We start from the raw sequence: 18,602 nt of genomic DNA, 5'->3' as shown, positions 1-18,602 counted from the left end.
ACATCTGTTCCTCTCTTAGCTTGTTACTGATAAAATTAGGACATGTCCACCCTTTCACCACTCTAATGTAAAGAAATACTGAAAATAGAAGGTCAGGGGCAGGAATATATCAAGAAAGCAATATCAAGAAAACCATTATCATGGAGTTACCTGTAAGCAACCTTTGCAACTTCATTATGTATTCTCCTCACAAAGAACTATAACAAACATTTGACAACTCAGTTTAATATGTAAACACCAAAACTAGACAAGAAAAGCATGAAAATCCATAATATTTCAAGAGGTATGGCTTACCAATTGGCTTCAAGAGGTAGAAGCTTGCCAATTAGGGGATGAAGGAAGAGCTCTGATTCTGGTTCTGCCTGTTGCTGCAGCTGTTATGTGAACAGCAGAACTGTAAACAATCTTATCAAGCATAAACCTGCATTTCTTAGTGGTTACAAGTTAAGTGACAACAACCCCTCCCCCCAGTTGTGGCAGAGAAAGACATTTTTTGATAAAATCGTCGCTGAAGAGATTATCAAAAACAAAAGTCTAACATATACAGTACTTTTAAGGCATGTTGAAAGCAATTCTTAATTGTTTTTATATCCATTTTTAATATATTCCAGAATTTTGAGTTCTTATGCATTACCTGAGGTAGTTACCCAGTCCATAGAGTGGCTGCTGGAGACCCTGAATTCAGCAGAACATATTTGATAGACAGCGTTACAGACATCTGGGAGAACATGAAGCAGTATTTCAAAACATTTTCCTACATTCAGAAACATAGGGAGGCTGTAGGAAAAGCTGTCCCATTAGCAGGGCTAGGTAGCATCCTATGATGTGCAGCAGTATAGATGCTATACTTGCTCTGTGTGACTACTGTACTACAGCAGGTGACAGAGTGGCACTGCAAGCTGGAATCTGGCTCCTGTCCACTTTCAATTTCAACAGAATTGCCTCCATTTCAGAGGAACTGGAAAGTTCAGCTCTGAAACAGTTGCAGCATCTAAGATCCACAAGGGAAGCTTGGATCATTTAGCTGTCAGAGTTAACCTGCACTGAGTCTGTGAGACTGACTTAGGCTTTGAGAATAAACTATGGTAACTTCAATACCAAGAAAATGGCTAAAAGCTGCCATTCAAGATGTTAGTCTGTTTTTTAAATTTTTATACTCTTTAAATCACTGTTAGGCACTGCTTGACAGAACTCTGAGCTTTGACTGATTTGGTCTATGATAAACATCTTTAATACAAAACTACATTTTTGTTTGTTATTAATCTCACTGTGCCAAACTAGAGCAGCGAGTGCTTCACTTTGCAATTTCCTGTCTCCTGAAGATACTCTTCCTGCTTTTCAGGTTCATATTATTAATATAGAGTTCTTTATAGCTGAAAGAAATGCAAACAGAAATTTCCTCCTGTCCTTTAATACTAGAATAAACTTTATATTCCTCATAATATTATGGAAATATCTCCCCTAGCTAGCTATTTACAGATATTGACATTTGAATGATAAAGCATTATTTTCAAGGAATGCTGCTCACGTCATATCCTATGACAAATTCATCATGCATGATCATGAAGGCTAGTCAGGGAATTTTAACTAAATAGTCACACCCAGTGTAACGAATTTAACTGTTAGAGATTGTTTTCTTATTAAAGGAGGTTGCTCACTTGGCTTCATCTCTCTTTTTTCTGTTTTTATTAATTAAAACAAATTTGGGAAAGTCTGCCAAACAAAAGAATTCTGAGTGTCTTAAACAACTAAACAAGTAGCAGTTTAAGGGCTTTTTTCCCAGAATAGCTCAGTCATCTTTGATGTAATTTTGTATCCTTCACAGCTTGCCTTGAGTAAACAGTGCAGTCACAAAAACAGTCTGGTCCCACAAGTTCTCCTGCAGTGTAGGACAGTGAATGTTCATGGCTGGCCAGGCAGCAGCTCTCTTGGTGCACAGAATGGCCTGCTCCCTGAGGGTGCTGGAATGCTGGATTTAGAGCATTTGCTAATTTTATTGTTTGTGTAAAAAATCATTCCTCCTGAGCAAACAGCAAATGTGGTGATTTCTCCCTTGTGCAGTGCTTGGGGCCACATGTTGAACACTACTGGAGTTTCTTCCTTCAAAGAGAGAATAACTACATTGCTTCCTCAGCTTTAATATGGACCTCAAAGCAATATGGAAACAGTTCTAGAGGTACTTGTCCATCTTTACAGCAGCTCTGGGAATTAGAGGATTGAGTCACCTGAATTTTCCATATGGGGGCTTTCACCTAGCAAGAGTAAATTAAACCTTAATTTCAATAATTTTGAGTAACCAACAGCATTCAAACTCCTACATAGTGCTGTCTTGGCCTAAAGCATACTTCTAATTTTAGTCACATATATCCTGTATTTAAAACAGATGGGCTCAAATTGCAGAAGTCAGGAACCCCAAAAATGAGAAATGCAGTATTAATGGTTACCAGTGAAAATGCCTGGTATGTCATTTACCATTGCATTTCAAAAACATTCTATGACAAAGACATGAATAAATCATATTGCTCCAGGGACTAAGTTAAGTGCTTTAAATCTCATTTCTCTTCCTTCAGCTCCTACTTTCCAGTTGCTGAAACAAATGAGATGAGAGTTCTTGGAAAACAGATCCTTTTAGTAAACAACTTGAATCTGTTCCCTTTGTTTCATGGTCTTAATTCATCCCCAGATGATCATATTTATTACTACTATTATTATAAGCACACAGGAGCTCTACTTACAGACAAAAATATTATTGTGTCAGACACTAAGCAAAGAGAGAAAGAGATGATCCACATGACAGATAACTTACAATTTAAGCCTAAGACAAGAAAGAAAGGGCTACAGTGCCAGGGGAGTTCAAGGAAACTGCACAGGTCAATGAGATGAACCCTAATCTCAGCTCACCAGCAGTTTAGCTGTTGTTAAATTTTTGGTGGGAAATATTGCAAAGGGCATTTGAGGAAAGATTTGAAGACGAAATTATTCCAGTGTTTGCATGCTTGTGTGAATTTCTCCACACTGTGGAGTCAATGTGGAGGCAGGCATGGAATAATGAATTAACACCACAGGCTAGTACTGTGACTGAAGAGAAGTTCATTCTCGTAGCAGCATCAAAAAGTCCAGCTGACGTGCACATAGCCTGGTATTTGGCTATGTCTGCTTGTCTACAACCATTTGTTGGAGGTACAGTCTAGAAAAAAATTGGCTTTCATAACTTAGTGAAATGCCAGTCACATGTACATCAGCACCCTTTAAACAGTAAATAAGAAAACACAAACAAGAAACAACTCACCTTGCATTTATACCATAATGCCACGGCTTAGCTTGGAGGGTAAAACCCCTGAATTTACTCACATTTTATTTACATAACTTTGCATGACAAAAAGGAACTGGACGAAGATTGACACAGAATGAAAAAAAATACAATTTAGGCATTCAGTGGTCAAGTATTCATCACCACCTCAGGTGTCCCTTCATGGCAGAAATGGCTGCTCCTCCTTGGTCAGGCTCAATACACCTCTAGTTACTGGGGTGGACAATGTCAGTCAGCTGCAGGGCTCAGCAGCTGCCTTCCTCGACTGTGGGAAGTGTCAGACAACCTTAATAACAGGGTTTACCACCTGTATCTCCTGTAATTATATTATTAATATTATAAGCATCCTAAAGCCGAGGATGAAAGTGTTTACTAGGGCTAGCATTTATCTAGGACTATCACTAATCTGCATATATGTGAAATTTTCTTATCTGAAAGATGCCTACCTTCATTAGGGTTGAAATTGTTAGATATGATGTTTTCCCTAAAATGTATGCCAGGGAAAGGCCTAGATTTTTAGCTTTGTGGCAGAGAAATCACAGCAGCAGTTTGTGGTACCAGTTTTCCACAAAGCGTACAAAGGGCCAGAACGTGCCCTCCTACAATAAAACCCACCTACAGAGACTAAGGAAAATTAATTCAGTGAGGCATTTCTCTCATATTAGTTTTTTCCCACAGAATTTTGCCCTTTCTGTTTTACGAGGGGAATGAGGTTATCCCTCTGAAAGGAAGATTTTGAGGAACTGTCCCAGACTTAGTCCCCAGGAATGCATGCAGAGCCCAAGAAGCCACCATGCCTCGAGACCAGCCACATGGAGCCCATATGCTCCTGCCAGAGCTGACGCTTGCTTGAGGCAGCTCTATCGAAGCCACACAATCAGGAACTCCCTCTGTTTGTGATGATGCCATATCTGATCCCTTCCTTCCTGAATATAAATAGTTTCATTCTCAAGAACAGCCAGTGAGATATTTATCATAATTTCATGTTCCTATTTTTAGAAATTAGATACACAGTTTTGTCATGCACAACTTCCAACAGGAAATATTTTCAGTTTGTGGAAACGTAACTCTTACTGACCAATAGAGCATTCATGCCCTGTTTTGCATGTTTTTTGATGATTATCCAATCTAATCAATTGATTATCAAATAATTATCAAATTTGATAATTATGAAGGACTAGAAGCATTTCTTCTCATTACTTCACTGATTATCAGTAATTAACTACTGAATTTAGAGAATGTTCCAACTGGTAATGCTACTTCTTAGCCTGTGGACAGACTTGTTTCTGTTAATATTTAATAGCTTTTATGAAGGAACAATTCTATCAGAACAATTGAGTTTATTCACCTTCTTCGTTTTGTTATACCAATGGTACATACTAGCTGATTCATGAACATTACACTTCCAATTATTGGCATTTCCTTAACATATAAATACAGAGTTACATTATTTGGATTCTGTGAATTTATTTTGTCAAACTTCCCAGAGAGAGCTAGAGGGTAAGAATGTTGTCCTTCTGTGTGTATTTTCAATAGTTTTCATTATAATAGATTTTTGTCCATAATCAGAAGTGTTGGAAGGTCATATGGAATACACACCAAAAGGAGTTATAGCCTCTCCATAGGGTGACAGAAGCTATTCACATGTCTCAAGAGGGGAACATCTCGTGTGCAGCAGAGCTCCCTGCAAAGAACTATATGAGGCTTATGAAAAAAAACCCCCACAGTACTGTTGAAAGACACTGGCAACAGCCCACTCAGCTACAGAAGGACACTGGCTTTAGTCTCTCCCTTTCCTGTTAAGCAGGAACACTTTTTGCCTCTCTTCCCACTCACTTCCTAACTTCCCAATAATATATTAATATTCTTCTGACAATTTCAAAAAGAAGTCATTATTACTGGTGAATGATGAATGTTTCCAACAATGGCCTAGATGCTTGTCCCAAATTTCAGGATAGGACACCATCTACTTTACATTGCCATAAAGTTAGCACTGGTAATAAATGGAAGAACCAAATCCAGATCCTAATCTAATTCAGCCAAATAGTCTACGAGTGACTAAAAGCTGAGAAGGAGGCAATGGGAATGCCTGCTGTTTTGGAGTCAAGTCCTGTTTTATATTTTAAGCCAGAAGAAACAGCCTTGTTTGATTGTATTGCATTTCTTAAGAACAGCATCTTCACTAGGAGATAATGTGACATGTTATTAAGTGTTAATAATTGGTGTGGTTTTCTTAAAATATACAGTGCAAGTCATTCTTTTGAGTAAAAAGTAAATTAAATTCATATTTTACAAATCTGCAGCTTTCTTCCAGCTTATATCCTTTGAAAATGAACATGATTGCTTAACAATAACTTACAGAGAACAAAATAAGTTACAGAGAACAAAATACACATTCCTGCTCACCCACACTTTCCTAGTACACGTCATAGACAAGTATAAGATGCATAAGAAATAGAGCCTAGAATCACTGTGAAGTCTTCAAAGCCATTCCCTCACAAATTTAGGAAAGGAACTTAATGTACATGAAAATCTGGCTTATCATAGTTAATTTCAGATTTTTTACTTCATCCTCTGCTGATGTAAGATACTATGATGTCACAACAGCTGCTGGTGTAGTGATTGATACCATACAGAAAAGGCTGTATTCTGAAAGGCTGAAAAAGGTCTTTTCTAACCCAAACAATACCTATGGTTCTATGAAGAAAAGGTTAAGCAGTAGGAAAGAAAAACATTTTTTCCTTCTATGCAAACAATTGCAATAGTGTGCTGTTATAATTTCTGCCTAAGTCTTGACTCTGATGCTAGTATATTGCTTTCCTTCTAACAGTACACATATAATTTCAATCAAAACACATTTTTCTAATTTGGTTTTAGATTTACTACAGTATTACAGAATTCTTTACTTGTAAAAACACACAGCAAGCTACATGTGGTATCTGTATTGTGTGAAGTCTATGTTATTATAGGCTTCCACATTAAAAATTGGTTTTGGTAACAAAAAATGAGTACACAAAATATTTTACAGAAGCCAAGCTGCTTAGAAATACAATCACTCAAGCTTTTAAATAAAGCACAACAGCTCTTTAATATGTAGTCCAGAAGCGATCCCATCCTGAAGTTATATTTACCAAGCTGTCTTCAGCAGCCAATTATTTCCCTTTGTTTTGGCTATGCAAGGAAAGATGTGCTCCAAACATATGAAACAGGGTTTTATATGTTTTTGTATTATGTTTATAGAAATCTTAGCAGCTAGTAAAAATTACAAAGAATAACAAATTCATGATTTACACCAAAAGTTTAGTTACGAATTTTATTTCCAAACATTTTGTGAATTGTACAGATGACAGCTATATGTAACAACTTTTTAAAGAAGCTACATACTTATATTAGTTGAATATTAGCTTCTGAATAGTTGATGGTAACAGTTTCCTCTGAGAATTTAGGGAGGCACTTCTTGGAGATGTAGGGATAGAAAACAAGGAGGAAAGAGGCAATATCTGAACAACAGTCCTTACTCATTTGCAATGTAGACCCATTTGTGCTTCTCGAGTGCTTCTATGTCATGCTCCAGTTGTTTCAACTTCATTTCCACCTCTGCTTTATGCATCTTCTTGTACCTGGTGTCTGTCAGTACTGGAAGACACTGAAATTCACGATTTGTTTCCTCCCAGTTCTTTTTCAGCCCCTGGTGCCATTACACAAAAAGGAAATATATGAGAAAAACTTAAAGTAAGAACAATATATACATAAATGACTTTACCTTTTCATTAATATTGCATTTGGTGTCACTGCAATGTAAAAATAACAGATAAGTATATGAATAATGTGTCATCATCTTAATTGGACAAAATTAATTAAATCCTTAAAAGTTCAATACTTGGAACTCCAGTCAAAATTCAGCAGCAGTTTCAGGTCATCTGACCCCCAGCTTGATTTTCTGTAACTGAGACTTTTCTCAGACCATGGACACCAAAATGGTCCCACAATATTTTAGCTTCTGTACACTACTCTGAAAAAATTCTAAAGAATTGCATTCCGTTTCTAATCTACATTTACAATAACATCTATAGGCAATTTATTTATCATTTGGACTAAAACCCCCAGCTGTCACTGACCCTATCAACAGTAATTTCAGTAAGTACTCAGTGCTACCTTTTTTGAATGCTGCTGTGCCAAGAATTACCTTACTAGATAAAGCAAACTGTATCCTCCATATATAAAACTCTGAGATTAAACCCTGCCTAAAAATAAACTAAAGTGCTATAATCCAAAATTTACTCATAAACCTGTTAATTCAACACCAGAGACAAACTTTTATCCAGCAATATATGCTGAATGGAACCAGACTGTGGTAGAAAAATAAAATTTAAATCTTGTCTTTACATCCTCACAATTACTGCAGCAACTGCTCTTACTTTCTCTCCTCAAAAGTATAATCAAAATCTGCACATCCTATCCACGAATACATGAGGATTTAGTAGAGTTTATTCAGTGCATCAAATGTCCTCAGGAAAACTGTATGGGTGAACTTAATAATCACACCTAACAAGCAACTGAGACAGCAATCAAAAAATAACACAATATAGCTGTCAATGAGAAAACACTTCTTCAAAATGTATTTGGTTCTCAGTTCTGTCACCTTAGAGGATATCACAAAGTATCTTCAAAAATGAAGAACTGAAGTTACTCTCTTGGGAACTAAAGTTTTCAACTCTCTTCCATAACTGAAACTGGATTCAGCCAGCACACTGATTGTATGGCACATTATGATTTCCAGCCTCATGTCCTCTGTTATTATTAAGCAGTTTTTCTCACTGACTGGCTAATTGATGAAGATACTGAAGTTAAATTTAGAGAGTTTATTCTTAATACAGATTTAGCTTTGAAGATTGTTGTTTCTATTTCAGAACTCAAGGGCTCTTGTGCTTAAAAGCTTGTCTGATTTTGTCGACTGTAGGAATTGATTTAACGGAAAAAAATGAACTCTCTCTGCCAACACTAAGAAAAACATAATTCTTAATATGAACAAATAGTTTACGGATTCAAACCACTGTATTTATTGCATGGCAATTCATGCTTTTTGCATATTCATATTAAGCATCTAAGTGTTTATAAAAGTTATTCCAACAATCTTCATATAAAAATATCTACATAAATTTAAAAACCCTACCATGACATGGGAAACATAGAGCAATAAGAATATTTATTTACTGTCCTGTAATGATACTTGTCTTTGCAATCCAAGGCTGTAAAGTACTTTAATAAAGCTTATAAACTACCAGGCATCAGGTACAGTTTACAAATATATTATCATGAAAATAAGTATCATTTTTACAAAAAACTTTCATAGAAGAGTGATTCGTGACTTCTTTTAAATAATTCTTCTTTGTGTACATTAGTAAAAACTAGTTTGGAAATCATTAAAAAAAACAGTGAATTTTAAAATATTAGAGCATGCACTCATCACAATTTGCTCTATCCCTACAGAGTGGAGAGATCAAAAGCAAATCAAGACTCTCTCTATAAAAATCTTCACAGCTCCTCCAACAGCAATGTAATATGCTGACCACTATTGCTATGGGCTAGATCACAAACTGAATATCCAGCTCTCTCTCTATAAAATTCTAATACGTGCTGGATCAGTGAGAAATATGTACTGCATTTATCAATATTCTCTTTTATTCTCATAAAATCTCAACCAAAGTAAGCATAATGGAGAGTTCAAAAAATGTTGGCACAAATTATTTCCCTTTATTATTTTAAGGTCACGAGGCTTGACTTTGGTCTCAGGCATCTATTGCCACGTATTCTTTCAAATCAGATAGTGCACATGTGTTCACTAGCAATGTCAATTATTTTAAAAGACAGGAATTCCCATATGTCTACAGCTGAGCACTGGGTAGAAGCCACATACCCTGGGGATACTAATTCCTGCTGACAATATAACAGTATAAGTAAGCCCATGAAAGAGCAAATGTTTTGGAAAAAAAAAAAGTACAAAATACTGAGTTAATAAAAGCAGTCTAAAAACTTTTATATTAAAAAATATTTTAGTGCATTACTGTGTTTTAAAAATGTAGAACATAATTTTAATCAAACTAAATGCAGAGCTGTGAGCAGCTGAACTCACATGCCTTTTTGCACATATTTTTGTTGCATAGTTAACTTGTTGGACTATCAGCTTATCCCATGCCTTTCCCAACATAAAAATATCTTAATCTTCACCCTTGCTGTTCTGTTCTTTATTGCTCTCAATGCAATACCCTCACCTCTCCCATACTCCTTCCCAGCTTCTACTGTTTGCTGTACAAGCAAGAGACACCATTGTGCTGGTCAATTCAGACCTTGCCAATTAACCAGTTCATCTTTGCAAGGGAGTTAGACACTGTTTTCTCTCTAGATATTCTGCTGGATTTTTTTTTCTTGTGGGAATTCAGCATCTCAAAGCTGTCCATCCATCTACTAATTTGTTTCAGGTGGATGCTAAGAGCAAGTTATTAAGGGACAGACTGATAAACAGATATCACAGTAATGTAGGCTTCATTTTCATGGGAAATTTGGCTAAAAAGTGGCCAGGAAAAATTCCAGTTCAAGGGTGGGATATACTTTTAAAATGTCTCTTTTACACTCTATTTCTTTCATGGTATTCTTTCTCTTTAGAAAATCTTGTTCAATCAAAACTGGATGAAAGACAGTATCCAAAACAGCTTGACAAAATACAAATTTTTCTGTCATAATTCTACAACTATATTGCAATTTAGTTCTGTTTTCTTTTTTTTTTTTTTGCCACATTTTAAAGTGTGACCTTATGTTTTAGGCAGTAAGGTCACAATGTCAAGATAGAAACTGCCAATAAAAGGGACAATATTCTGTGCAGGGAAAAGAAATGTATTTTTGCATGATTAACTCTCACTAAATCCATATAGGTTATTTTCTGCACTTTGAAGTTTCACTGAAATTCCAAGTCATTAAGGGGGATAGAAATCAAACAGAATTGAAAATGGCATTAAAACTGTAGCTGGATCAGCTCCTTTCAGTTTTTTACAACTGTTCTACAGCTCCATCTAGTGAAAAAGTAGCTAACTCATCTGTCTCACTTAAAAAAATTCCAGTATACTTTTATTATTTTTATGGACTTACACTGCCTTATTTAATTTTTTGTACATATTACTAATTACACTAAATCAAAATATGCACCTGCAGAAGACTTGTCTTTTCTTCATCAGATAGCTGTTTCAAGGTTCTCTTCTTGAGCTGTTCCACAACACTGGCCTCATATTCTTCCTCCTCTCTCTTAATTTCTTCATTTCTCTTTGTTACGTATTTTGGTGTAACACCATAATCCTGTAAGGGTAAGGAAGATGTTCCTTATATGTGCTTTTAAGAAGGAAACAAAGAGATACCTGTCATTCATAGTATATTACATTTGCAAAAATAGCTTGAAATGACAATTTGTGCTGCTGAGCACTAAAATCTTAAATCACTGTGTTCTTAAAAGTATCAAACATGATTGTCTTTGTAGCCTGAGTAAAATGTATAAACAATTCCCTTCAATTTCTTTTTACAACCTTGGCAGACAACAGAATGCAGAAGCTAAAACGTCTGTTCATAAGAACTGATGGTTGAGTGAGGATTTTGAAATCTATTAATGACAGTGAGCTATTTTACGTTTTTATATGGTGTCAGATTCCATGATTGGAAACACATTCCTTAAGAGACTTTCTTTGAAAAGTTCTTCCTGTATTGTAATTTTTGTTGAATATTGCATGCCACAGAAGAGAGTGAACAGTGTTCACACATACACAAAAATTGGACTAGTTAAGAAGGATAAACTATCCCATACTGGATGTGACAGAATTGTTTCTGTGAGGAAAAAATACCTTCTGAATATCCCAGATGGTCTTGGGGAAACACATCTATTTTGCCTTAATCTTTGTAAAATGAAACTACTACTAAATGCTAAGGGATTCACAAATCTTTTAGCATTGTTTATATATATATTTAGCCATGCAAAGGTACTGCAAGGACTTCAGGTCCTTTTTTGCATCTTTTTTGTCAGGAGCTATGTCATATGTTATCTCTTTTTGCATAATTCTCTGTCATGAGTTACCTGTTTAGATAAGCCAGATTCTTGATATATCTTGTTTTCTGAGTAGCAGAATGGACTTTTCCTGTGCTTGGAGGAGGTTGTCCTTAAAGGCATGTCAGCTCTCTTCAAGCTTCTTTACTTTCCAGAGCTGTCTCACATGGGGTCCAACTTACCAGTTCCTTGAATAGGCTGCTGTTTGCTCTCCTGAAGTACAGGGTCTGTACACTACCCACCTCCCTGAGGAGGAAGGGACCTTGAACTATTACATGGCCTTTGCAACCCAGACTATAACTGATTATCATACCCCTGACCAATTTTTCTCATATGTAAGTGGCAGAACCAGAAGAGCATGACCACTGGTTGGCTCATCCACCATCTGTGTTAGCAAGCTGTTGCTGACATGCTACAGGAACCTTTCTAGATTTCTTTCATCCCACTGTGTTGTCCTTTCAGCAGGTATCAAGGAACATAAAGTCTTCCATAAGCTGCACTGTGATCTGAAGACTTCCTCAAGTTGCTCAAAGGGATTTCATCCAGTTCCTCACCTTATTAGGCGTTCCATAACAAATACGCTTTTAACACTCGCTGGCCTTTCCTCTGATCCTGACCCATGAGCTCAACCAACCTATTGTCAATTCCATAGAAGAGCTCCATATATTTGAACAGCTTCTTCAGTCAACGGGCAACCTTCCCCTCTTCTTCCCTGCCTGTCTTTCCTGAAGAGCCAACAGTCATTCATCACAGAATTCCACTTGTTTCCCCATTAGATACTCCCCAGGTTCCCAATGCAACACACATGCTATTGCTTTAGCAACATCATTCTGCCAATTTTTTGGCTGACACCATAACCAGATGAATGCAGAGCAAAGGCAAGGCACAATTCTAGTGTCAGTGACTTCTTCTTGATGAATTTAAAAGCTCTACCACAAACAGCAGTGGATCTAAACATCTCAAAAAGAACCATAAACATTTCACAGGAGAATGCAATAGTGAACCTAAAATATGCATTGCTAATAGTATTTCCACTATAACTTAATAAAACTTACCTTTTTTTTAATGTATTTTGGTACAAGTCCTGAAGGTTCAAGGAGATATTTATCTCCCTGTCTTGAATCAACACAAAAATGTCGAGGCTTTTTAGGCACCCCTCTGATAACAGCAAGTGCATTTCTATTTATAAAATTCTTTTTAATCCTAATAACTGGGCGATATGTCCTCCGTGGCACTGATAATGCAGGCAATTTCTTACCATCCTGTTCTTTTTTTCCTGTGAATAGAGCATGTAAACATTCTCAGCAATAACCATGAGGAACTTTGCAACTTAATGTTATTACATTTTTCAAAATAAAATAACTATGTACAGAATTACATAAAAGTAGAACCCAGCAGTATCTACAATGAAAGAATTGACTCTCAATGAACTGTGATGAAAATAAGTATGCTTGTTTGGCCTAACAGAAGTTTTATAACCTAGGAAATACTATGTTGTTTCAGATAGGTTTTCTTTATAATATGTCACTCATTTCCTCTCAACTGCTGCAGTACAGGACTCTTTTCAAATGTAATTATAACTACTTTTAGTAGAGATGCTCGTTGTCAGGGCCCTTAGGTAATAGCAGCCCCATCCAGTCTCACCTGGGGCATCCACCCTTGGGCTCAGGAACCCCATTTCAGCTCAGCCTTGTGCTGTCAGTGCCTGGCTGAACTGTCTCAGCCATGCCTGCCTCTAGTCCTAGTCCTGAAAGTTATGTGGAATCAGTGGAGGGACCTGGCCTGTTACCCTATTTTGCCTGATGGTCACGGGGCCACTGTCAGGACAGACTTTCTTCACCACCCCACTCTGCCTTCCTGCCTCTGGCATGGTGGACTGCAACCCCTTGCTGAGGTCTTTGCCCAGCCTGCATTGTGGTTGCCCTCAATGTTGGGCTCATCTCTCCTTAGGGAAGAGCCCTGCTCTCGCTGCTCCCCAACCATTGCAAACAACTTCTCACAAACCTTTTTCCAGAGAATATAGAAACTTCTCCATTTTAGTGTAATCCTTTCTCCAAGGCACCAACAGAAATTCAGTAGTCTCCTGAGTAGTCTCACTTTCAGTGAGCGATAAAAGACAATATTTCCCACCATATTTCCCACTAGACATAACTAATACATGGTCATTGTCAGAGATAATGATTTGATTGAAGTTGTCTGAGTTCATGTTCATTTTTGACAGAAAATAAGTGTAATGTCACAAGTGACAGAGCTCATTCCTACAACAGCTGGTTTCCTGATACTGACCCCACGAAGCAGTACTTTCTTGAGGTTTGTTTTTACAACCCAATAGCTTGCCATAACTTCGTACTGTAGGACACACAGGCTTAACTCGCTATTTTAAAAAAATACATTTCATTGCATGCATTTCCTGTCTACACTTACTTGGTGCTAGCTTGGGTTCCTTTGAATGTTTCTGCAGGAAATCATTTGGAGATGGCACTGCAACTTTTGCTGGCCCCATAGTTTTCCACTGAGATTTATTTTTCTGTGCTTCATGTTTCACAAATGTTCTCAATTTGGCTATAAACCTTAGAGGTTAAAAATAAAGAAGTTAAGGGTCAGAAAAAGTATTCAAAATACTTAAAAGAATATACATTTTTTTCTGTAGTTCATGGCAAAAGCCTAAGCTGGGTTTTTTTGTGCTCTCTCCCAAATAAAGGCCATCATTCACACAACCTCCATGCTAAGGCTAAACCCAGTACTGCACTGACAAATGGGTTTTCTGGTTCTGAAGTTAGCTTGCTTCTTTCTTCTGCTCTTGTGTCTTTAAGGTCAATATTATCACACTTTGGGAAATGGCTCCCAAATATAAATACTGAACACAGAGATTTTGAAACTCAACAAAACCTGAATTTTGGAAATAAACTGCTTTGAGTAGTGGTTGCATGAATTCATTATGGCACATGGTGTGATTCTTGGGGTGTCCTGTGCAGGGCCAGGAGCTGGACTTGATGATCCTGATGGGTCCCTTCCAATTCAGCATTTTCTGTGATTCTATGAGTCTGTGGTTTATGCTTGAGAAAAGATGTCAAATACAGTTAAGAATTGGACAGAATGTCTTGGATCATAATTTTTTTCTTATTACTGTCCACTGTATCACTGTCTCAATGTTCCTGTTGAACCATCTGTTACAGACTATTATGAGAGATTAGATGAGGTGGGTCACTGCTCCAAAATAGCACAGCACACTATATATTTCTTATATTGCACAGATCCAAACTACTATCCTGAACAATTGTAATCAGTGGTGGGTTTGGCACTGGAACAGCTTATGTGAAAATCAGACGTGAAAAGCTGTATGCATCTGGTATGCACACACGACTGTTTTGGTCTAATGGTGCATATGGCATTGCTACTTCTGCTTTAATCAAAATCTGCAAAAGAAGCCAAATGCTGATCATTAGCTGATTAGCAACATCTTGCCTCTATCTGAAGGACTGAGCTGGCACAGATGTTTGCCTGAGGGAGCAGAACTCCTTGCTCCTGAAGCGAAGGCTACCTCACTGTACCTTCTAAAATCAGTCCATCTTTAGGAAACATGTCATAATAATTTATGGTAGACCAAAGCTGATGAAAATCTGCTCTTCTTTTACAGAAAAAAACATGTTTATGAAAAAACTATACCACATTTTCAGGTAAGGAACCCCCTTCCCATATATTTTACATCCATCCCATGGCTAGGCTTCGCGAACGAAGATTTGGGAAGGGCTCTACCCACGTTTGCTGCAAGTGCAAATATTTTACATATAACATATATAATATGTATATATTTTATATAATTATGTTATATTGTATTATATATTATTATATTTTATATATATTGTTATATTTCTATATATTACATATAGTGCAACCTATTTTATGGAAATACAAAAATAAGAAGAAAGAAACCATGAAACACTGGGCTAGTGAACGTGTATCATAGTAGCAACACTGATGAAAGCTCTTGTGCGTGAGCTGCAAATGCCCAATGCATGTATTTGTACTTATGATCATAACATTATAACATGTTAGAGGACTTGATTAAAAATGTGGAGTTGCTCTGTGTTTTGGAGATTTGGTCTCCAAAATCAGAAAGAGGATTATGTACATAAGAGTACACATAATTCCATAAATACCTCTAAATAAGGAATGAGGTTTTATTTAGTTTTTCTGTTAAATTCACAGCTAAGAGCTACAGACAGGCACAAACCCATCAAGCTGATAAATAATTATATTCCTCACCATTTGCTAGGAGTGGCATTGTAGGCACACAGGAGAAAAAAGCACTGACTTTATGAGGAGTTTGACCTAGTGGAGTTCACAGAGACTTGGAATGAGAAAATGAATGAGAAGACACTGAGTTTATTACATACTGCCATAAGGTAAAGATATCTTTTGTAGACAGCTATAGGCATTATTTTGGACAAAGTGATGTGGCAGTTGTTTCTTTTCAGTGACTTTTCAGGCCAAGGAAGTAGCTAAATATGTCACATACCAATATCATAGGGTCAGAGAGGGTTGCAGGGAAGAAAACATGGTTATGGGAGACTTCAGAATCTAATCCTTCATCATTTGACAAGGAGAAAAATGACAATACATCTATAAGAAGACAGAAGAAGTCTATACATTTTCCTTAAGTGTAACCTTGGGACACCAAAGTTGGGGAAAATGAGAATGCTTGCTGTGATTTCATGAGCAGTAACTCATCAGCTGAGAGTGAAAAGAAAACAACAGAAAACCCACAAAAGACTAGATTTTGTATGCATTAGTTTAAACTGGTCAAATTATGCTCTTAACAAGGTTTTACACTGTTGTTACCAGCTGGATATTTGTCACATTGTAAACCAAAGCAGGAAGTGGGGTGACAACAAAAGTTAATGAGATCAGAAGGGGATTCAGTCAGATTATATCCAACCCAAGGATCCCCTTGCCTAAACTGAATCTGATGGTCATGGAGTATTCAAATCCCTGAATGGTATTAGGACAAGAATGGATTTAGTGTGTGTGCTTTGCCATACTGTCCTTTCACCTTCCTCTGTCTGTAAAAAGTATCTACCTCCAAAAATATGTCCATTAACAATGGAAGCAAACAAGCAAACAAATCTATTTCTACATGGAGAAGATTCAGAACTAGGAATCTCAAAAGTCTAAATCCTTTTACCTGAAAAGCGATAACTATCTTTGTTCTAATGAGTATCACTGATACTTCTACTAATTTCAAAGCTATTGAATTATGACCTACATTAACCTTTTACTAAAGATGCTCAGTGTATGTACTGGGTTTGCGTGGTGAGGTTTTGATAGCAGGCGGGATACAGAGGCGGCTTCTGTGAGAACCTACTAGAAGCTTCTTCCATGTCCGGCAGAGCCGATGCCAGCCGGCTCCAGGACAGACCCACCGCTGACCAAGGCCGGGCCAATCAGGAATGGTGGTAACGCCTCTGTGATAACATACTGAAGAAGAAAAATATCCTGCTCCAATTTTGTTAGTAAGAAATTCAATTACTGTGCTGAATTTGTGTCTGTTTTGCCCTTGACAGTATTTGCTGAGTGATCTCTCCCGGTCCTTATCTCAACTCACGAACCCTTCATTATATTTTCACTCCCCTGTTCCAGTTGCAGAGCGGAGTGATAGGAGTGGTTTGGGTGGGTGCCTGGCACAACAGATAACTGTGTTACTACGGTGTAACAGTTTTCTCTTACATTAATAGGGACTTCAAAAAAACCTAACACATTTGCTTAACTATTGGCAAAAGGCCTTTTCTATATTTTTAAGGTAAGAGGTGAGAAAGAGAAGCAAAAGAAACAATGTCAGAGGAAGAACAGTGTCAACCTGACACACAGAAAGTATGGAAGTGGGGCACTGAGAAAAATAAATTAAAAAGCCCAACTTTTCAGCTGATTACCGAGAAATTGTTGTAAGTGCTAATAACAAAGACATCGCGTGATTCCTCTGCGCATAAAGAGTGCTTTGTAAATTATCAGTGAACAAGATGACACTGAAGACACTAAACGGAATCATCAGCTCATGGAGCAAGCTGTAAACCTTCAGATCACAGAACCACAGAATCAATTGGGTTGGAAAAAACCTCTGAGATCATCGAGTCCAACCTATGACTGAACACCATCATGTCAACTAGGCTATGGCACTAAGTGCCACGTCCAGTCTTTCCTTAAACACCTATAGAGGGATGGTGACTCCATCACCTCCCTGGGCAGTCCATTCCAATGTCTAATCACCAAAAAATTTCTTCCTAATGTTCAACCTAAACCTCCCCTGGTGCAGTTTAAGCCTATGCCCTCTCATCCTGTCACTTGTTACCCATGATTTGGGAGAAGAGGCCGACCCCCACCTGGCTAAACCCTCCTTTCAGGCAGTTGTGGAGAGTGATAAAGTCTGCCCTGAGCCTCCTTTTCTCCAGGCTAAACACCCCCAGCTTCCTCAGCTGCTCCTCATAGGACTTGTGCTCCAGACTCTTTGCCACCTTCTCTGGACACACTCCAGCACCTCAACGTCCTTCCTGATGTTAGCTAGTGATGCCTTAGGAGGAGCAATAACTATTCAAAAACTAGTCTGTTTGGGGTCTTTAAATGCATCGCCTTGACAGAACCAGCCTCCCCGCGGGCAAGTGCCTCCGTCACAACCACGTACCCGGCGGGTTTGACGGGCTTCTCCGCCCGGGGCGGGGGGTCACAAGCACCCTCCTGGGCGCTCTGCGTCGCCATCCTCCAGCCGCGGGACCCCGGGCGCGGTGAAGCGCCCGCTTCCCCGAGGGGCGCCCGCCTCGCTGAGGTACTGGGACACGTAGCTCCCGTCTCTCTGGGGAGCTCTGGGCTCTGAGAGGTTGCGGGCAGGCCGGGCTGGCTCCTGTTGTCCGTTACCAGAGAAACCGTTGCCGGGTAACGGCGCCATGACGGGGCGGAGCCGCTGCCACCACCTGTCGGCGGCGCATGCGCACTGAGCGGCGGTGAAGTCAGAGGGGGCCGGGCGGTTCGGCTGCGCGTGCGCTGTTGGGGCGCGCGGTGGGCGCGCGCGGCACCTGTGGTAGCGGTCCCCGCCCCCGCCGGTACGTGCGCGCGCTGCGCTCAGGGCGCGGGGGGGTGAACCGGGCCGGGACAGGGAGGGACGGGACAGGACAGGACAGGGCAGGACAGGACGGGACGGGACAGGACAGGACAGGACAG

General features: G+C 38.6%; 1 protein-coding gene across 1 annotated transcript; it reads right to left on the bottom strand.

Moving 5' to 3' along the window:
* Positions 1-6,607: 6,607 nt before the first annotated feature.
* ENKUR (enkurin, TRPC channel interacting protein) lies at positions 6,608-18,345 on the bottom strand. Its single transcript, XM_027695580.1, is given in 6 exon segments — positions 6,608-6,998; positions 10,511-10,657; positions 12,449-12,669; positions 13,818-13,963; positions 18,228-18,270; positions 18,273-18,345. Coding segments are annotated over 6 exon segments (789 nt in total). The 5' UTR covers positions 18,331-18,345; the 3' UTR covers positions 6,608-6,824.
* Positions 18,346-18,602: the final 257 nt, after the last annotated feature.

The sequence above is a fragment of the Neopelma chrysocephalum genome, unplaced genomic scaffold, assembly GCF_003984885.1.
Source record: "Neopelma chrysocephalum unplaced genomic scaffold, ASM398488v2 Primary Assembly neopelma1_102, whole genome shotgun sequence".
NCBI lineage: Eukaryota > Metazoa > Chordata > Aves > Passeriformes > Pipridae > Neopelma > Neopelma chrysocephalum.
The sequence above is the reverse complement of the archived record's forward strand: the minus strand, read 5'-3'. Positions and strand labels throughout refer to the sequence as shown.